The following is a 21,959-nucleotide window of genomic DNA, read 5'->3' as shown; positions in this document are numbered from 1 at the left end:
GGAAAGAACCAGAACATGATGGCAGCCCGACAGATTCAGTCAAATGGCGGTGGAAAGAAAAAGAGTCGTCTCTCCGCTCGGAGGTGGCTCTTACGTTTCCACGCGGCGACAGAACCCTTGACCTTTTCTCCGTCACGTGCTGCCAGCCTCCCAGTGTTTGTGGTCGGTACAGTAGGCGCCGCCTCTGCACCCATCACTCATGAATGTACACAAGACAGCCACACAGGTGAAGGTGATACTGGGAGCCAGCTGGCCCGAGCAAGGATTAGTGGGCTTAAGTGTACCGGAGGGAAAGGGAACGCCAAACACAGTGCTGACAGTGAGGAGACAATGGCTCCTAATAAACCAGAGCTGACAAGGACTGAATGGGCTTTTACCGGATCAGACGCTAACACGAAGGCAAGCTCTTGTATTGATTAAGTATCGTCGTTATAGGCTCTCGAGTCTGAGCGCCAGCTTTCGACAAAGAGGTGGTATGTCTTAGCGGCAGATTGAGAAAAGTATGATTATATTCTCTCGAAGAAGATGTGAGGGATGCTTTACCATAGTTGGACGGGCAGGGAGAGAGTGAGGATCTGAACATGTTGTGTGAAGGACTCGGGTCTATGATCCATGAAGACGGAGAACCGGAACCTCCTTCAGACTGATCCTGCAGGTGAAAAGATAAGAGAGGTTGAACACAACTTGTTATAATTTAATTTGACAAGGAGCTGAAAGATCAAATGAGTGGATGGACATTAAAAGACAGTAAGTTAGCAATTATATGGTTCTCTCGGTTTCCATCATGTCTGAGAAACCTGCTGAGGAACTAGAGAAAAGTGCTGCTGACAGTTCTAGATCAGATCTAGATGTCTATCTCTGTGAAAGTATGCGCTAGTCTATTGTCTCACGTTGTCTTAATTGTCATAAACATTAAATGGGACAACGCGGCGACATTTGGAAGAGGAGATTACCCAGGCATGGCGACATCAAACCTCATCTCTCAAACATAAAGAATATCTATATGTTTCTTTAATCCCCTACAAAAACTACAGCTAACATTAGCCGGTGCACTTGCAGCTCGCAACGCTTTTATAGTTGAAACATTCTTACTATACTAGCTAGCGTTGGTCAGCTCCTAATTTTGTTAGCATTTTTACTAGCTTGAGTTTAGCTGTTGGTTGCATCGCAATTCTGAGCAGTAAAGTTTTTTTGAAGTAACCAAAAAAGTACTTCATTCCCCTCCCACCTTCCAACATTAACAGCTAGAGAAAAACTTTTTTGTTCTAGAGGCACAAAAAAAGAGCTCCTTTGTTGTTAGCATTTTTACTAGCGTGATTTAAACCCTGGTTGCATCATGTTTGGTGAGGATTAGCATTTTTTTTTCAGGTATCACAGAATTCTACATTTATAGTGCGTTCCAGTTGCCTCGTAAGTCGTAACTGGTGTTTTTTCCCCAAAACTACATGTTGGACGACTTTAACGTTAAAGCTACAGTGAGTTCGCTAACTAGCAAGCTGATCACGTCCAGCGTATTCAAACACAGTGTAATGTTCCACAGACAGGACAGTGTCGTGTTTACGACTAAGACACAAATAAGTACTACAAAAACCCACTGACATTCTGGAAAGGTTTCCCTTATATTTACTTTTTCCGACTTCTGAGACTGATGTCCGCAAAGGTCAGCACGGATTGAATGACTGTGGGATTGTTAGATGAATGCATGTTGGAACGTGTGAATGTATATGTTGCACCTGAATTTGACAATAAAGAATCTAATCTAATCTAAAATCTTACTCCGGATCAGTGATAGCTGAAGCAGCAGCTCCTCCCCCGGCTAATCTGGTGTGTGAATACTTGCTTCACTGAGGTGTATGATGCAAATGGACCGGCGTATGAATCCTGCTCAGAGCACTCCAGCTCCTCGCTGTGGTCAGACATAATTATAGAGGGGTGGTGGTGGTGGTGGTGGTGGTGGGGGGGGCCCGCTTATGGGTCTCATTCACGCTTTTCAGGGGGCTCTCTCTCATCCGTCATAAAGGGGAGATTAATCGTAGATCACGTGGAACACCTGCGTCCATTCCACCGCAGCCCAACACGACACACTCTTACCCCCCCTGACCTCTCACCCCTGTCTGATCCTGGTGGTGGCGCATCCTCCAAAAGAATCCCACCGTGACTGGCGTATAGCCGAGAGTCCCCCCCCCGACCGAGCCGGGGCAATGAGCTGGGGGTAAAAGGCTGCCTGTTCCTGTACAGTCACAGACAGACCTCCCCCCCCTTTCTACTGCTCCTCCTCCCGCCTGCAGCCCGTGACTGATTAACCACACACCTGCTGCACGCCGCGTGCCCTCTGTTATATTGTGTCTCAATTATCAACAACAATTTAGCTCGTCTTGCTGGAACGACAGTTATAAATGTGGGCCAGTTCAAGTTTGTAAAAGGGGGTCTTTGTGCGGGGGGGAGAGATTGTTTGTACCAGGTTCGAGGTTATTGTCCGATCGGAGTTGATTCTTGAAGATTTAGTGTTTGCTCACGGCACGGTCCCCGCTTTTGGACGGAAATCTGATAGATGAACGGCGAGGAGGAGGAGAAGGCGGCGGAGGAGGAGGAGGAGGAGGAGGTGGGGGTAGAGAGTGAAAAGTGCTTTCACAAGAGGCGGCGGCACTCACCGATTTGTTTTCCTGGACTTTCCCTGCGGAGTCACACCTTTCAGAGACGTCGCCAGCTGTGAGGGGCCTCAAAACACCTGACAATCACACACACACACACACAGGACAGGGCGTCAAGCTAAAGGGAGAGGAAGCAATTGTGTGCTTGTAGATGTGGTGAATGCAGGCCCGGCAGGCGCTGTGTCTGCGCACGGGTGCACATAAATGTTAGCCTCCAGCACACACACACACGCACACACACTTACACGCACATTAGCCCATTGTGCTTGAGTGTTTGTGCACAGATATGAGTAATGTAGTGTATTAGCTCCAATTATGGCTCTTAATCTCTGTGCAAATAGTGGCAAAAAAAAGAGAAAAAAAGTGGAGTAACAAAAAGCCCGGAGCACCTGTCTGCGGGAGCGTGCCAGGTGCAAACTTTGTCCTGGAGACACAGAGAGAGAGAGAGACAGCGAGCGAGAGGAAAGACACGCACACGTCCGGCTAACTCAGACACGTTCTCTTTCTCTTGTTGGAGGCACACATGCATGAACACACAAAAAAAAAAGCACCACCACAGTTACCAGGTTTCAATCTGAATCTTCTCTCACTTTTCACTTCATTTGATATCGCACCATGCACATAATTGTGGGTTTGTACAGGTTTTTTTTTACATTTGCGCCTCTGGGATTTTCTGCATCTTTGCCAATAGACTCGGGGTGAATGGAATTTAAATCACGTCGCTCTTAGCGCTGAAAATAAATCCACATTTGAATATCGCAGAACGGGAACGAGTTTTTGGAGCGGAGCGCGACATCGCTAAACAAACTTTGATTTGTTAGCACCAACATTCTTAGATTCTGATGTTTATCAGATAACGTTAGCTTCAAATAGTAGTGGTTTTTTTTTTAATCTAATTGATTTACTTTAAAGCTGCTGTCAGTCATGTTGGATACTGGGCAAACATTCCCCTCCATAGTCCCCATGTCACCTCATGAAAAATGTGACTTTCTTTTACTGTGTGACTATCACTTTGCTGCTGTAATACTGGGAATTTCCCCGTTGTGGGACAATAAAGGTATATGGTACGGTATCTTAATAGTTGGCATCAACCACAATGCTTCTTATTTGTGTTTTTCTTGTGATGCACAAAGACAAGTTGAGAAATATTGAACTAGCTCAAACGGACAGGGTGAACCCAACATAGCATCGCTATCAATTTAGCAAAATTAGCAACTTTGGCCGAGAGCCCTGATGTCCAATAACCCCCTAAAGCACTAAGTGTCAAGTGCCAGGCTTTAAAAACGCCGCTTAAAAGCCAAAGTGCCACAAACAGGTGGATGTCAGGTTGGTGGTATGAGAACACCTTCATTCCCATGCATTATTGGGCTCATATTTTGATGCTATTAGTGCTGGAATTTCAATTTTGCATGAAATCTTCTCACAAATCCTATTCATGCGCAACAATGCTTCTCTGTAATTTGTCCAAACTGACCCTTGAAAGCCCCCCACCCCCAACGTGTTTATCTCCCTCTCTGAGACGTTATCAGACTATAAACAACCAGCACTGAACCAAACGAGTTTTCTGGACACACACACACACACATGCGCTCGCCTCAGCTTATCCATGGTTATGTAGCTGCATGCGCTCGCTTCCAAGTGTCCCCAGCTATCTGTGCCGGACTTTCCCAGTTAATAATCCACTCCAGTGGATTGATCTTTATTAATATGGCACATCCTGATCTGCCTATAAACCTCCCGCCTGTGGCCACACCTTTGGGGGGGAAACAGTTACGAGCTCAGAGCGGCGGCATGCCAGGCAGCAGATGAGAGACGCTATCACTGCTCGTTAAAAGAAAAGCTGCTCAGCGCCATAAAGGCATCGCTTTTCAAGGCCAAACCATGGACAGGTAAAACACACACACACACACATACATATATATATATATATACGTGTATATGTGTGTGTATACAAGCATACGTGTGGTGTTTCCCCGCCCTCCGTCTGGTAATTTGTCTCCACACACGCAAACACTGCACGGACACACCTGTCCGACGGTTTCTGCTTATCAAACGATCTCGTGCACAACTGTCAGAGAGAGAATTATCAGCGTTTAGTGAACTGAGATTGCATGTGGATTTCCAAAAAAAGAAGAAAATAAAACGAAACTCATGACAAGCAATCGCATGTAATTATAGTTCATTATTATTATTATGATTATTATTATTATTACTGTTGTTGTTATTTAAATCACACATTAATCACAGGGACACCTGTCAGCCTGAATCAACAAGTTTCAGTCGTCGCTGAGGAAACTTTAATGTTGACTCAAAGTGAGCCTGAACTTCCTCTTTTGGCTCCATTCACTGACATTATTTACCTTTTTTTTTTTGGATGATATTTTATCCTTGTTTAAACTGGGTTTATAGAGCCTCCCCCTACAAACTCCCCATGAACACCTCACGTACAACATAAGATCTTTATCTCACTGAGAGTTATGAGTTGTGGAATAGAAAGTCTTCTACATGTGATGTTTCCATTCAGGTTTTTGTGGACTTTGGCTCCTTAAATAAAAAAATGAGGCATTCATTCATATAAATGTGTTAAGCGATACCTTCTGAATTAAATCGCGGATCATGCTGCATCCTCATTTCCATCCAGTCCTGCACTGGCGAGAACTCCTCGTCCACACTGCAAGGACTCGGCAAGGTCTCAGGTTCTGGTCGGTCCAGTAGGAGCAGCTGGACCCGGGACAGAGGGCCCAGTTTCCCCGAGTCACAGCCCACCGTCAGCGCCGCCAGGCCAGGAGACAGCACTGCAGATAACAAAGATATGAGGGAAAAATATCCTGCAGCACAAAAACAAAAGACAGTGTCATTTCTGCCAAACAGGTTTGCTTTTGCACAGGTGAATTATATGAAGAAGTAAACAGATAGGGTCTGCATGGCAGGTGCAGACAAGCTATTTTTCATAAACAACACAAAATGAGAGAAATCATTCAACTTTTTAATGGGACAATTGTTTTTTTTTTTACACGTAAAAAAGGTAACTTCAGCCCTGGAACATTATAACTAAAAATATACATGTAAACCTTTAAAAACTTTACATTTCTTACTTCATGAAAGCATCTTACCTAGTAATGAAGTTGCATCTGTTCGTAAACTGACTCTAACTTTGGTTAAATAAGGACAAAATGGCTGTTTTAAGCTAATATACTAAATTAATCAGTTTACGGCCAAGCTACACAGCTGAAAGAATGCTAATGTGCTAACACATATGGTGCTATAGATTTACCATGCTCATGATTTTAGTTTAGCAAGTGGCAATTCTAACATTTTGTTAGCTGGGACTGAATACAGTTCTTATGCTAACATTTTCTGATCAGGGCTTAATAAAGACATTTTCTAGCTAGGGCTAAACATATTTTCTATGCTAACATTTTCTGGTTAGGGCTTAATACAGACATTTTCTAGCTAGGGCTAAACATAGTTTCTATGCTAACATTTTCTGGTTAGGGCTAAACATAATTTCTATATTAACATTTTCTGGTTAGGGCTTAATAAAGACATTTTCTAGCTAGGGCTAAACATAGTTTCTATGCTAACATTTTCTGGTGAGGGATTAATAAAGACATTTTCTAGCTAGGGCTAAACATAGTTTCGATGCTAACATTTTCTGGTTAGGGATTAATAAAGACATTTACTAGGTAGGGTTAAAATCTGTTTTTATCCTACTATTTTCTGGTTAGGGCTTAGTGCAGTTTCTATGCTAATATTTTCTAGCTCAGGCTAAATAAACATAGTCAAAAGCGGCTGTATTAAATTTGTTTTAAGAGGAGGCTATTTGGTATGTAGCTTCTGGTCTGATGGGGACACCACATAAAACTTTACCAACCAAAGTCAGCGCAGTTCACCCTGAGAAAGACAATGAATGAACAAACCAAATAGCTATCACGCTAATTCCCGCCCACAGACATGTAGTAATGTAATTATGGTTCAGAAACTTGAGGTTGCACAAAAGTTATTTATAGAATACTTTGCATCTATATGTTTTTATTTATTGCGAACTACACATCTTTCCAAAATTTAGACAAACAAACTTTTACTTTGAAATATTGTGTTAAATTCACTGTTTGCCCCATCCATTTATTTTAGCCTTTCTTTTAGGTGTAATGTGTATAACTCCACATGTGTGTATGCCTCGCTGTTTGTTTACCAGACAGATGTTGTCAGTTTTGCTGTCAGTTGCACGTTTCCCTGTTGTCCATTTTTAATTGCACGTACACCTGCGCATAAGGGCGTGTCCCCCAGCCCCGGCGTTACCTCTGACCTTTGAACATAGTCACTCCAAAAAAATGACAGCGAATTACTTGTTGAACTGGATTTATGAAATTACAGACAATTCCACCACCACCACCACCACCACCACCCCCAACCTTCCATCCAATCATCATCAGATCAGTGTCCTCACACACACACACACACACACACACCATCTCTCCCTCAGGCTCCAGAGTTCTCATCGTCACACCCAATTAAAAGCGGATCAGTGTCAGCGTGGCTCAGTGCCCATGCAAATCCCCGACCCACGCTGCCACGCTTTTTTTCCTTCTTCTTCTTCTTCTTCAAGGGGATTTCACACAGCACGCTCCACTGCAGGTATCCCCACCACACACACACACACACACACACAAACACACACTTTCCCAGCTGTATCCTATAAAGTTTCCATGTGCACTTGACATTAGAATAACTTTTTTTTCCCCCCCAGTTTTCAGTTTGTCTGTTTTGACTGTGTAATGACACCATGTCCGCTCTGCTCACACACACACACACACAGACTTGTCAGTTGGCGAGTCTTCACACTGATGTGTCCATTGATGTGCCGGTGTTTGGTAAAGTCAATCCCTTAAAAAAAAAAGAAAAAAAAAAGGAACTGTTGCCTTGGCAGATACACACACACACGCAGGAGTCGTTGAGAGGAAATCCCTGGGATAGTTGCTGGTGTAACACAATGTGGTGGTGGACACACACACACTAACTCACACACACTTTCAGTTAGGGCCGGTGGCGGCATTAGTCCCGTCATTAGTCTAAAGTGGCCGCAAGATTGGAAAAAAAACACTCAGCAAACACAGCGGCAGATAACGAATGACTAATCTTGTGATTAAGGCGTCGGACACATTGGTTGCCACCCACTTAGCGTCAGGAAGACAGAGGTCCACGCATGTACTTCAAATTCAAATGCTAAGTAATCCTGCTGAGGGGGAAGTTGGCTTAAGAAACCAATGAATTCACATCAAGAAACGTTTACCAGAGCTACTTTGTTATTCTTGTCGAGCACTTTTTAAAATCTTTTTAAGAGCTCATTTTATTCCCGGGACTCCCCTCGTGCAGTTGCCGTGGAATAACCTGATGATGATTTGTTAATTTAGTCTGAGTCTTTTCAGATTACACCATTCATTGTACGAATGGGGAAAGTTTGCCATGGCTTTAGAGCGAATACAAGTCACGCTAATTGAGTTAAATTAAGATTTAGCCATTAAAATGGCATTTAGAGCCAAATAATCAGGTTTCTGGTACATTGTGTAAATAGTGCTTTCCTTAGTCGCTGCGATATGAATCAGTTTAGAGCATTAGCTCACTTTGGGTCAGAGGCCTGACTTGATTGTTATCAGTCGGCGGCCGCTGTGGCCATAGTCGTCCAGATCCGTCCACATCCTCGGGGTCAAAGGTCACCAGGTTCAGACAGCGGTTCAGGTCAAACGAGCAGGTTAAACACCTTGTTGGGGATTAGTGGGCTGCGAGGGAGGTGGAGGAAGTCATCATTGGCTAATGTCCCTCTCTCTCTCTCTGGCAGCTCACTGAAGCAGCCCCAGGACAAACACACACACACACACACACACACAGACACTGCATTTGTTGGCCAACATGGACTCATATAAAGACCTGAGACAGATAAACTCGTCCCTGTCTCTAACAAGGCACAAGTCACTGTGGAGGGACGGCGTGTCTAGTTAACTACGTTACCGTGAGGGAAAACAACAACAAATAAACACATTAAAGTGAGCGGTTTCGGGTTCTTAAGCGTGTTTGGCTGAAGACTTAGTGGCCAGTGGTGGGACACAAGGAAAACCAGCTACAATATCTAACCTTTACCTTTGTTTCCTGCTTGGAAAGTGAAGTTTGCGTTCACACTCCTGTCCACACCAAACCCCATAGAGAAAATCATCGATTTTACACCACAGCACACGGGAGGTTCTGATTCACTGTTGCCTCCGTCAGTAACTTCGAACGTACCAATTTTGTTAGCTCCAGCGTTTGAAATCCTCCGTTCTGATTTACGTCAGTGACACAAACTTACCGAACGAGGCAGCAGGGGACCAGCAGTTACTGCTTCCTGTGAGCTAAAATCGCACATTTTCTCTATGGGGTTTGGTGTGGCAGAGTGAACAGTTTAAAATGTTCAACTCGTGACTATGTGACATTAAATCCACCCTTTGAAAAACCTGATCTATCACAAAAAGTACAATTTCTCAGCACCTCGTAAAGGTCCAGTACATAAACTCTAGCAACAGAATAACCTTGATTCAATGGGGATATTATTTGATTATTTAGATGACATTAAATACCACTTTCACACTTTTTGTGTTGCTGAATGTGTGTTTGTACCTGTGTCAGGTGAAGGACAGCCCGACGAGTCGGACGCCTCGTCCAGGGAGGGACAGGAATCCGACCGGGGAGCGATGGCCTCCAGCTCGTCAAACACGCGGGACTGACTGCAGCTGAGCTCCGAGTAACGTGACGCAGCTGAGCCGCAGCGTCCTGTAACAGCAGAGTGGGCGGGGTTAATGTTATGATGGTCGATCTTTATGATGATGAGAATTAGATGTAACTGTAATCTGGGTTAGGAAATTATTGGATTTGGAAGAAATGTGTCCAGTTTTCACCTTTATGCTGTTACAGTTCTGTGTATTAACCAGCGTATGACCTAAAACACCAACAAGCCATCATGGCAGTAAACTAAACACTTCTAGAACACTAAACATGTTCTTCGTTAAAAGGAACACACCAGTGTGCACAGTGTCAACTTTGAAATCTGTCTTGGAAGCATCTCTATCAGCTATTTCTACCAAAATCTCTAAAAGAGATGCTTCCAAGACCTAAAAAAGAGTAGATTTTACAGCATAAAATGACTCTGGTTCCTTCAGATGTAGAAGCACTGGTATTCGTTTGGATGTTGCCCCGGAATTCCAGAGTGGCTCGACAAAGCACATGCACTGGACTGCACTCTACAATGAATCCCTGTGTTGTGATGGCAGTAAATCTCAGGGATGTAGCCTGGGACTGGTAAATAGGCTTGTAAACAAACAAAGAATACCACGGAAGCTGACAGTTTAGAGGAAACACCGAGGTATCAGACTGTGGATCTCAGCTTGATGTTGTTGTGGGCTTAGTTAAGCTCGGTCCCTTCCAGGTTTAACACTTTGACAAGTGGACAACTCCCAAAACAAACCCCCCTCCCTCAGGACCTCCAGGAGTGAAGGCACTCAGCGAAGGTATGAAAGTTTAAGGACTGCGTTAATGCCGCGCCCCGGGGGGCAGAGAAGCAGTCTGGTCTCACCTGACATAAAAACCAAATAAGTAGCTGGAAGACCCCACGCAAACGAAAGCTGAAATCAACCGAGCGAATGAATTTTGAAAACCACAAAAAAACCCAAAACAGTTTCACTCGTCCTGGTTTAGAAGTTCGAAGATTAGCGGGCGAAGCAGGTTTTGAGCGGGTGGCGTGTTGTTTGCCGTCGTCCTGAAAGAGGCCTGTCGAGGCTTTTTTCTCACATTAGAAATGCAGAGCAGCTCGCCGCGGACAAAAGGATAATATATACAGAGGCAAAAAAGGCAAACTCGGCTCCTTTGGCTTTGGCCCACATGGGCAAGTTTAAACGTACACATGGAGCCGCCGCCCTCACACCACTGTCAAACACCCACACACTATTGTGCACTTGAGCAGCTCTGTGCTCTACTCGTAGAGACAATGGAAGGACTTGACTTGACACTTCAAAGCATATTGCTGCTGTCAACTCAGCTGTCGTTCTCATCCGACGAAGGCCGCACTGAGACACGGCCCAGTTTTTCAGGGGAGGTTAAGGGTGGCGGTGTTGGTGGTGGCGGTTTTGAGGGGTTTGCTGTGTTTGACACAGCACAGTTAGAGAGAGACAAGGCCTGCTCTGTGTGCCTGTGGCCCTCCTTTTCCCAGTCACAGTGTCGGGCTGACAGACCCTGAGAGGAGAGGCCAGGCCAGGCCAAGACAGTTCCCCTCCAGCCACCCCCCACCCCATTGTCGGGGACAGTTACACTCTGGAGATGTTGCTCAAAACAGGTCAGCTCCGGGTCACGCTCTGTGGATTGTAAGGGATCTGAGAAAAAAATAATGTGATGGAGGGGTCACAAGAGGCTGAGTGGGATAAGAAGAAACTGCCATTTTCGTTTTTAAGAAAAATAGACGTACTGTATTGATCCCAAAAACTGGGGAATTCTTAGTTGGAGAAACAAGTGAAAATAATCCACTTCCAGACAACAGTTTCAGCTCTGTATCACAAGTAATCTGTGTTCCTGAAGATTAGAGCTGAAAAGCTAAACATGAATCACCCCCAGCAATCAGATAAATAGGCTGGTAGTCATCATCTTTTGGGTAAGTGTGAATTCTGGTTAAGTGGACATTCTAAATTGACCTGGAATGGTAACCTGTCCAGGGTGTGCCCCATCTACTGCATGCAGCAAAGTGTTTAATTGCTTTAAAATAAAATCATTTTAGCATTGTTTTATTAAGGGCCTTGCTTTTTGGAGGTCGCCATCTTGAGCCATCAGTAGCTTCTACAGCAGATTTAATGGATGAAACAGCCAAAGTGTGCATTTTCAAAGTTTTTAAGCAAAGGCTTACTACACAAACAAAGAGGGACGAGATCCTTTTTGATATGCAAAGGCCACCATAGTTCCCTGACATCCTTGGGAGAGTGAGAAGGAGAGCAGATGATTCCTCTGTTCAATACCATTTTTAGAAGTTTAGAAGTTACTAATGCTGGACCTAAAAGTTGATGTAGATGAACATTGTATGAAGTCTGTTGTTCACCTTGACCCATCAAATGTTGCTGTAGTCCCATCTCTGTGTCAGAAATGTCTTTGGTAAGAAGATTCGAGGAAAGTCATGGCTCAAAACAACAAAACCAGACTTATACTTTACTTGCCGTCACGTTGAGACCACATTGAGATTGAACTGCCTCCATCTGGGGTCAAATAAATGAGCCGGTGACACTTGCTCTGTGTCCGCCATGAAGAGAACAGCATGCTCCGATACAGCGAGGGCCCCCCCGCAGTACAGCACCACACAGAGAACAGTAGATGCCTCTGATAGAAAGGAGAAAATCCCTACACAATTTCCACATTGTTTGCTTTCTTTCATAAAGTTCCTGGAGGAGTCAGATGTCAATGGCCCCCGTTCTTTATCCCCATTGGGGACGGTAAATTAGTGGCCGCAGGAAAGCCGCAGAGGTATTGTAGATCAGGACTATTGTGGCGGCACTGTGCCGTCAGCGAGCGGTGGTCAGTGTGGATTTATGACCATCGGCTACACGACTCCTTCTCATAGTCCAGAGAATAGCAGAGGCATGGGGGAGCCGTGGCTGAGAGACACGGCACACGAGGTAGGGACCCCGGCGCCTATTGTTGGGGGCTCATGCCTTTGAACGAGGAATCAAATGGTACCAGCTTTTCATCAAAAGCTCTCCTCTCTATTGATGATTTAGAGAGAGAAAGAAAAGCTTTCTGCATTATTTATTACGATGCAAGAGGAGGTGGTAAAAACAGGCTGACAGAGACGCTTTCACAGTGCGCTGATGGGGGCAGGAGCGAGTGAACGCCTCACTATAGAAACAGGCTTTGATTTTCCCCCGTGTCTGGTCATGTGTCTTTGTTTAAGAAAGATGTCCAACCATGTTCAGGACAATCGGGCGCTAAAAGCGCTTTCACGTCAGCAAGCACCGGCGCGGTTCCTGTCAGCCTCTGGTTCTACTGAGAACCTTGGTGCTCTAAGGGGCTGTACACACGAAAACAAGTCTAGGTGAATCCGGTTAAGTGTTATGGGTTTTGTCCACACATAAATGGCATTCTGGGAACCCTGAATTGCTATTTTTTGAAAACGGAGCCCAGAGTGGGAAAATCTGCAAGCCGCACCCTAAATATGCTACTTTAGGGAAATAATGCCATCATCCCACCTCTCTCTTGAGCTGATATTCACTGCCGGTTATCTTCGTTGACATTTGTTTTGAATTTGCTTGGTCTTTTCGCTTCATGATGTCTTTCCTCGGTCGTCCTGGTTTCCTTCATTCTGTCTCCGTTTCTGTGATTGTATTGGTGTAGCAGTGCTACAGTGCCACATACAGGCCGGGCATATGTACTGCAGTGTTTTGGGAAGACTTTCCTGAAACCAGGCTGGGTTTGTGGGAAAACGAACGATTGTTTACTTTTCATTCCATGTCTTTGTGGAAAGGGCCTGAATCCCAGCTTCCTGTCACATGGTACATTATATTCATGGTGTCATCAAGGTACGTGATGAATGTCTCCACAGAAAACTGACCTGGAGTCAGTCATGGCTCTTCTCGGTCTGATAAATGTCTCTGTTCTTCAGCCTTTGAAGCCATGACAGAGGGACATCTTTCTTACCATAGCAGTGTTTTTTGGGGGCGAAGCTAATTTAATCTTGGTTTAGTTTCCACGGGTATAGGGCTTCAGTGAACCAGGACCAAAGTTCTACCACCTTAAGTCATCAATGGTGGGTGTGGCTCAATGCACAACATAATTGAAAATAAACAAACATTAAGTTTTGGCAAGCTGGAATTCAAAGAACACCCAAAACTACCACCAACAACATTATCTCTTCTGGAGACGACTGCATGTTCTTCATTTCGTTTGCCATTTTTCCATCCTTCTTCCTCCCATCTACAACTTGCACTAATAATGAAATCGTTCAAAAGAACATTAGCTTATGGAATTGGCTTTTTTCAGTTTCTGAACCCCATTTCTTTTTGTGTGTGAATATGCCTACCTTTGATGAGAGGAGAGATGGGCGGCAGAACGGGCCAGCGATGAGACTGCAGTGGAGGAGGAGAAGGGGTCAACTTTGCTCCTGACCCTGAGCAGTGGGGAGTTGTCGTGCTCTCTGGACTTGGGCAGGAGGACCAAGTGGTAGAGGGGAAAGCCAGTGGAACAAGGCCATGATTAGAGTCCCAGGATGGGTCAAGACCAGGATCTGTGACGACATCCCGGTGTTGGATTTCTGCTGTTTTGTGTTTTGTGTTACTGCTGGAAGGTTTGTCTAAAATTGGACGGAGGTGTGAAGTTGGGTGAGGTGAGAGATGTTTGGTTTGGCCAAAGACTTGTTCATGGAGAGGAAGACTAGTGGTGGTGTTGGTGGTGTTGGTGGTAGAGGATTGGTGAGAGCGAGTCCCTGCTGCAGTGTGACGGACCACAGGTGACTGCAGCTCTGGAGAAGACTTGGAGAAACAACCACTGCCACCTGGGTCTGAGTCCCTGTAAACTGCCGTAAAAAGACAGACGTAAAACATAGTTCTCTGGGTGAAAACGTGGTCAAGAGTCGAGTTGAGTTCACATTTATTCCAGTGTCCCTGTATAAAGAGCATATTTACCTGAGAGGATGCTGCTCCTGCCGCTCAGGTTCGTGCTGCGGCTGAATAAACTGGATGGAGGACGACTTAAATCTGAGAAGGACGTCCGTGAGAGCAGCATCTCTGAGGTTGAGCGTCCAGAACCAGCAGACCTGAGGAGCAGCTCCACGTCAGGATCTGTGACGGACGCTGCAGCGGCTCGAGGAACATCCTCCATCTTCTCAGATTCCTCTTTGTCCTCCAGCGAACGATGGAAGGAGCAGGTGGGGGAGGAGGAGGTGGAAGACGATGGAGACACTGGACTCGTGTTTGCTTTGTGTTTTTCTCCTCCTCCAGAATCCAGGTGAAGATTGTCGTGGTGGTTCCTCGCTGGACTAATGGTGGACAGAGACGGTGTGACAGGAAGCGGAGGACAGGGAACGACCACAACAGCAGAGCTCCTTCCTGTGATCACACCTTCATCCTTCACCACATGTCTACTTCTACTACTTCCTCTTCTTCTGTGTGGAGTGAGATGGAAAAATCCTTCAAAAAAAGACAACACAATTACTTTTCACTTAATATTCACTCTCATCATCTTATATTTTATTTTAATTATTTGGGAACAATGAATCAGCATTTCCAACTTTCGCTTTCCTGTTCTTAGAAATTGAATTAGAATAGAAAGCATTACATATACATATATAGGGTAGGGTTGGGTTAGGGTTAGGGTATATATATATATATATATATATATATATACACCCTAACCCTAACCCAACCCTATATATTTGTATATATATCAATAACTGGGAACAGTGAGTCTTTATTTCTGTATTCAAATTAGTTCCTAATTGTTCCTGTTTTCTTCAATTATTATAATTTTTATTTCGAAAAATGACTCAGCATTTTCATATTGTCAGTTGGGAATGCTGAGTCACCATTTTCCAACAATAGTGTTCCTGTTTTTTTTCCTGTTATTAACATTATTGTTATTAGTTGAGGACACTGAGTCAGCAATTCCAAATATCGCTGTCTTTACCATTATTATTTACTGGGAATGAGTCAACATTTTTCGACCACTGAGTTCTTGTTTGCTATCTTATTATAAGTTGGGAACAGTGAGTCAGCACTTACACCTACCATTTTCCTGTTTTCTGTATCAAAATTACGAGTTGAAAATGCTCAGTCAGCATTTCCAACTATAGTGTTCTTCTTCTCTAATATTACTAGTTGGAAAACCTTAGTCAGCATTTCCAACTATTGCTTTCCTGTTTTCTTTAGTTTAAGAATGCTGAGTCAGCATTTTCAAGAATTCATACATGTATAAGTTCAGCTGGTCCAGGACAATATGTCATATATATGTCATATTTGTATATTGTCTTATGTTTTTATATTAATAGTTTATACTGCGCTACTTTAACACAACATTTCCCGTTTTTTTGGTGATCAATAAAAGTGTTTGTATGTTTCTGTTTCATTCAAAGAGCTTTTTTAAAGACGGACTTTGGCTAAACTGTTCCAGGACCATCTTTGTAGTTTTGGACTCTGACCCTGATAAAAGCCTCGTCTTTGTCCTCTGGATGATGAACACACACACACACACACACACACACACACACACACACACACAGCAAAAGATCATTTTTTTAAAAAGCTGCGTGTGACATTTTCTTTCCCACTTTACTTTGGTCCTGGAGCAAACACTTGTTTCCCTGCTGAGAGGGTCGAGTCTCTGACAAAGGCGGCGAGTAATCGTCCCGCTGGAGCAGCTGGCTGTTTCCCAACGCTGTGTTCACGCAAGTAACCAGAGCCGCGAAACACACACACACACACACACACACAGTCATCATAAGACGGAGACGTCTGAAAATGAAACTGTGTTGTGAAAAGTGTTTTACAAAGATGTTCAACAAGTTGTTGGTGACAATTTAGGAAACTTTGAAACAGGTAAAACGTGCGCACAAAATATTAATTAGTTCCCATGAAATGCTAATTTGTGGCCACAAAATAAGTCAAATGTGCGCAATAAATACTAATTTGGGGCCACGAATTACGTAAAAATGTGTGCACTAAATATTAATTGGGAAATTAACTTTGATTCGTGGCCACGAAATATTAATTTGTGGTAACGAAATATGTAAAACATGCACACAAATGACTAATTTGGAAATTCACTTGACCACAAAATATGAATTAGTTCCCACGAAATACATAAAATCTGTGCACTAAATACTAATTTGTGGCCACAAAATAGGTAAAACGTGATAATTAGGATAATTTGGAAATTTAGCCACTAAATATGAATTAGTTCCGACGAAATAGGTAAAAGGTGCGCACGAAATAAATCATATCAATAAGATTCTCATGAATTACCTGGAGAGTTGCACAAGTAAAGCAAGTGATTACTTGCTTTACTTTTAGGTTGGGAATGAGTTACAAAGATAGTGACCCTCCTCCCCCACAGTGCTCCTCTGCTTTTGAGAATATCTTAAACATAAAGTAAAATAAGGTGAATTTAAGTGGTTTTTTTTATTATTGGTTTTTATTATTGGTCAAAAAAGTAGAGACTGACCTTGTGTTTCTGTTGAGAACTGGAATGATCTACTATTATTATTATAATAACACAGGATACTGAGTTCAACCACAGTGGATGTTCTCGGTTTCCTCCACAACAACTCAAAATAAATAAATAATGGATGGATTATGTACATAATTATCAGCGGTTGAAGTTTAAATAAAGAGTAAATGAAGTAGAACTGATGGCAGTTAGTTCAACTCAGATTAGATTTGTCATTAAAAAGTAATAAATCTACAAATGAACGATTGAAAACCAGCTTTTTAGACTGCGAACCAACGTATTATTAGTGTTAATGTGACGACAGGTTCTCAATTTGGTTTGGTAACCGGAACCATGTCAGAACAGCAAGAGGGTGTGAAAGAGACAGATTCTCAAACACCAACTCCAGCTTTTCCACCTTCTATTCTCTCCCTCCTCCCTTTTTTTTTGTCTTGTTGTCCACTCTGAGGGTGTGTGTGAGGGAGGGTGAGGAGGGAGGGTGTGAGACAATCTGCTCTTGTTTCCTGCAAAGTCTGCTGCTGCTGCTGCCAGGAGTCAGCACGGGCACGGATAAAGAGAAGCGCAGTGGAGGCCACATTTCTGCACTGCCTCCCTCTTACAATACACTGCCATTACCATCTGTTACACACACACACACATGGAGGAGTGTGTGTGTATGAATGACATGTGTCAGACTTGGCCGCAGCACGTTTCTTCAGGGTTAAGGACGATTGTGAGGGAGTCGACCGACATATGGTGGAATAATTAGTGTTTTACCCCCCCTATACACACACACACACACACACACACACACTGAAAGCAATGCCCTGCTGTGGAGCTGAGGTGTGTGTGTGTGTGCGCCCGGGGGAAAATGCCTTCACATCAGAAGCAGAAGCTTTGAAAGGAGCGGCAGGGCAGGCCTCCCACCGGACCTCAGGTCCTTTCACTCCCCGACCAAACCGCGGGGCCACCAGGAGGGCGGCGCTGTGGGCACTTCCTCACCAGAGACTTGCACTTAACCCAACACAACCCCCCACCCCCCAATGAAAGTGAGTGAGAGAAAGAGATTAAGAGCTAACGACGAGCTTGGTGGCCTCCACTGCCACCAAGCTCCAGGAAGGAGGAGGAGGAGGAGGAGGAGGAAGAAACAGAGGAGAGAAGTTGTTAATGAGCAGCGAGTGCCGGAGTCAAAAGGAGTCAGCGAGCGTCCTCCACCCGTTGGGCGTGAAAGCAGCAGGTGTTTGTGTCGATAAGCCTCACCCTCCAGCGCCGGGGTCTGCGGAGTGGTGAAGGAGGCGTGTGCGCTCGGCGTCCTGGCCGCAGACGGAGACCGAGGCTCGGGTCTGGACTTGAAGTTCTGGAAACACGGCGGTCGGAAGTCCTCGGGGCGAGCTCTCATGTGGGACAGGAAGCGTGGACACAGTGAGGGACGAGACACTGGACGGACGGGAGGCTGGTAGCGAGACAGAAGAAGAGTCACTTTAAAGCTGAAGTGAATATTGCAGCTCAAAAAAAACCCCCATTTTGTCAAATAAACTCTTCACATCTCCGGCCCCGCCCCTGCTCTGCCGCTGTATACACTGAAATGCTCCTCCTGTCTGGTCTGTTTTCAGATGACAGACACAGCAAAGTTTCTGTTCACAAAAACAAACCTGAGGCAAAATAAAAACATCAACAGAAAATCCCCTAAAAGTTACGTACTACAGCTTTAAAATCTAAATAATAATAATAATAATAAGAGAAATTAATATGAGAAGAAGACCAACATCTGTGTCCATGAATGAAGACAGACGATCAACGAGTCTGCTATGGAAGCTCACATCTGACAAAAGACATGAAAAATAAACATATGAATCTTTTATTTCTTAAAAAGAAATAATAAAACTAGATCATCTATTTTTCAACTTCCTGTTATGGCTTTTTAATTCAGACTAAGTCCACTTTGATTTCTGTAAGAGAGTTTTGTTTAAATGACAGATAATAATATTTTACAAGGATGACACAAAACGGCGTAAAGGGAATAAAAAGAAAATTATAAAACCAAATTTAAATTTTGTTTTTTGAAAAAATAAAATGTAAAAAGAGACATTAATGACATGTATGTATTTACTTTTGAATTCATCTGGAATTTTTAACAAAATATTTAGCCTAATCTACTATTTATTTATTTATTTATTATTATTATTTTTACCTTCTGCATTAATGTGAAATTTAATAAAACTTCAAAATAAAAGCCAAACTAAAAAAACAACTGTTCAATGAAAGTCCTGCTGTTCTGTTGTGATTTGTTGAAGGGGGAATTTCAAATGATGCACGCTGCCACCGCTGCCCTCTTGTGCTGAGAGAATGTATTGCACTTCAACACACAAACACACACACACACACAGTGAGTGTGTCAAGCTCTCTGTTCAGTCTCCTCCTCCTCTGAAGGAGAAAAGGAGGCGGAAAATGATGTGAAGAGCGATAAAACAATGTAGAGCAAACACACACACACACGGTCAATATTGAAAATGAAGACAGACAGACAGACAGACAGACAGAGAGGAGGACGAGAGCTGCTGAAAACTCCACTTTGGCCTTTAGAGACCAAACACTCGTAATAAACGAGCGACAGGCGCTTTTATTTGACTTGGATTTAAAGCAGCACGTGAAGTTCGTCTCCTCGCCTCCTTCAACACACACAACAAAAACACAACGTGTGCGTGTGTGTGTGTGTCGGTGAACCAGGAGACCTTCAGATGGAGGGAGGAAGGCGGGGTCACTGTCTGTGACTCACACAGGGAGGATCAAGCCTCTAAATCCCTGCAACCATCTCCCCTCAGATCTGCAGGCTTTAAAAGATTCGCATTCTTGTGATGTAAAGAGGAGGAGAAGTGAGGCAGAGGCGGCAGAACAAGGGCAAGGAGCTCCTCCTCCACGCTCCCCGTCCTCCCCTACGGCCCTTCCCCTCATTACCTGTCACTCAGGGACGTCAAAAGGCCCGAGAGGCGCTTTTGTGTCATCACAACAAGTAACGTTTAGAGCGAGCAGGTCTGAGCACGACGGTGCTACACGGGGACCAAAATAATGACAATGATGAAAAAGAAGCTCTTTTTAAAGCATCGTTTAAATATCACACACACACATACAGGTGATCCACCTGGCGTGAGTTTGTTTACACTACATCAACAATACTCACTGATTCTTTATTTAGTTTCTTTTATTTATTTATTTCGTTTTTATATATGGATACACTGGCGCAAAGTTAGCATCGCTAAGAAGCAGTAAGGGTCGGTGGTGTGGTGGAGGTGGGTGGGGTCAGATTGTGGGGGCGGGGCTGACTCGGGGACAGCGTGGGCCCGCTAAAGCGCGCTCATTGTCTCAACCATTGAAAGTAGAAAGTTTCTCTGAATGCTAAGCTGCATCTGAGCCCGGGCTCCTGACACGAGCTGATAATCAGATTTACTCCTCCGAATCCGCCGGACTCCACAATGTGTCCCACTGTCACCATGTCCAACATCCCCTATCCTCCGTCCACCCTCCTCCTCGTCCCCCACAGCAAAGCTAATTACACCCCGCAGAAACACAAATCTCCATGATTTAAAAAGTCACTTTTTTTGAGGGGTTTAACCTTGTTAGAGCCTGAGCCTGGCTTTCTTTCTCTGTGAAGAATCCTCTGTTCCTGCAGACGCCGGGACATAGACACACTTGTGTCTCCGCTCACAGTCGTCTGCCTTTCACAGAGTTCACTCAGAGGCACTGTAATTAACTGTATGTGTGTGTGTGTGTGTGTGTGCGTGCGTGTGTGTTTAGAGGTGAGGAGGGGGGAGGAGGGTGAGGCAGCACAGGCGGGTCCATCCTCTGCAGGCCATCTGGGACTCTGACTAACTAATAGACTTCCTACATTCATTGAGCCGCGCTGCGACTTGTGCGTCTCAATCAGGGAGCTGTTGACCACAAACAGGCTCCGTAATGACATTAGCCAGTATGTGGCTGTGTGAGGACAGCGTGTGGGCTGCCTGACGCCAGGAGGTCAGCCTGTTTCCTGGGGGCCTGCAGGGGCCCCCGGAGGAGCCCACACCAGTGTCATGGATGTCGACGGAAACAGTTATACTGAGCGTATGTAACTGCTGCAACCGATACAGTTATTTTACTGCAAAGCAGAACTATTGCAACGGCTTCAGAGTCATTGTGATGGTTAAATCTTGTCTCGTTGCCGGGAGATTAGGGGCTCCCCCTAGTGGTAAACTAGCCTTGGAGGACCAAAATCCTAAGTATTGCAAGACATTTGCATAAATTGTTTCACGGCACTACAGACACCCTCCCTACCGTCTATAAGATCCAGGCAGTGATAGCGTCCTTTTAGACGTTCATCATGGCAGAGCCGCTCTAAAAGAAACAGAGAAAACCGTTGTCAGGGGAAGCGAGGAAGAGGAAAACGACCCGAGAATTTAAAAACACAGAATTGAAACCGATGCCGACCGACACGGACATGGCACCACGGCTTGTGTTTGCCAATTCCGAAGGGAGGGGGGAGTGTCAGCGGGTAATTTTAGTCAAACTAAGGCAATAATTTGGTTTTCTTAATGTCTTGTAAACATATAAAATTGAGCTAGTCTTAATCCGAATAACATGCGATTCATAGTTGGACTGGAGTTGGACTGGAGTTGGACTGGAGTCAGACTTGGTGTTCTGCACATACACCATGACGATGTACAGCAGCTATGAAACGGTCCATCTCTTTGTGTTTTTGTGGTGTAAAGGTCGACGGGTAACGGGATTCAATATGCACTAGCTTACTGGGAGATACAGCGCCACCTACGGAGGCGGAGTCAGACGTACACGGCCAATTAATCTCTTGTCTTGTCTTGCGGAAAAATGGATGCCGACAAGACATGGACATGGCTTGACACTGGCTTCAAAAAGTCTGAGTCTAAGCTGTTGTAGCTGCAAAAGTGGGACCAACTCTATATTAAAGTACTTCATATGTATTTTAATACGTCACTACTGTACAGCCCCTGTTAGTGGTCCTATTAGTGTATGTACTGTAAATGCTGCAAAAAGAAGCTAAATCCTGTCTGTTTTACTCCAGTTAGTGATCGTGAATTGCCCGACCCTCCAGTTGCCAGC

At 44.4% G+C, this 21,959-nt stretch overlaps 1 protein-coding gene across 4 annotated transcripts in view; it reads right to left on the bottom strand.

Annotated features, from left to right (window-relative positions):
• LOC122766049 (mucin-5AC) overlaps positions 1 to 21,959 on the bottom strand; it is a 69,686-nt gene that overhangs the window by 24,283 nt on the left and 23,444 nt on the right. For 2 of the 4 annotated variants that reach the window (XM_044020643.1, XM_044020646.1), the window contains 7 exons: positions 18,111 to 18,303; positions 14,333 to 14,836; positions 13,732 to 14,223; positions 9,303 to 9,455; positions 5,246 to 5,446; positions 2,652 to 2,728; positions 544 to 649 (listed from right to left, as the gene is read on the bottom strand). In XM_044020643.1, coding sequence (XP_043876578.1) covers positions 544 to 649; positions 2,652 to 2,728; positions 5,246 to 5,446; positions 9,303 to 9,455; positions 13,732 to 14,223; positions 14,333 to 14,836; positions 18,111 to 18,303 — 1,726 coding nt within the window. Of the gene's footprint in view, positions 1 to 543; positions 650 to 2,651; positions 2,729 to 5,245; positions 5,447 to 9,302; positions 9,456 to 13,731; positions 14,224 to 14,332; positions 14,837 to 18,110; positions 18,304 to 18,616; positions 18,660 to 21,158; positions 21,219 to 21,959 lie in introns of those variants that run through there. The other 2 variants (XM_044020647.1, XM_044020645.1) reach the window with 2 other exon arrangements.

Source organism: Solea senegalensis, linkage group LG3, assembly GCF_019176455.1.
Source record: "Solea senegalensis isolate Sse05_10M linkage group LG3, IFAPA_SoseM_1, whole genome shotgun sequence".
NCBI lineage: Eukaryota > Metazoa > Chordata > Actinopteri > Pleuronectiformes > Soleidae > Solea > Solea senegalensis.
Note: the sequence above shows the minus strand (reverse complement) of the source record. Positions and strands in the feature narration are given on the sequence as shown.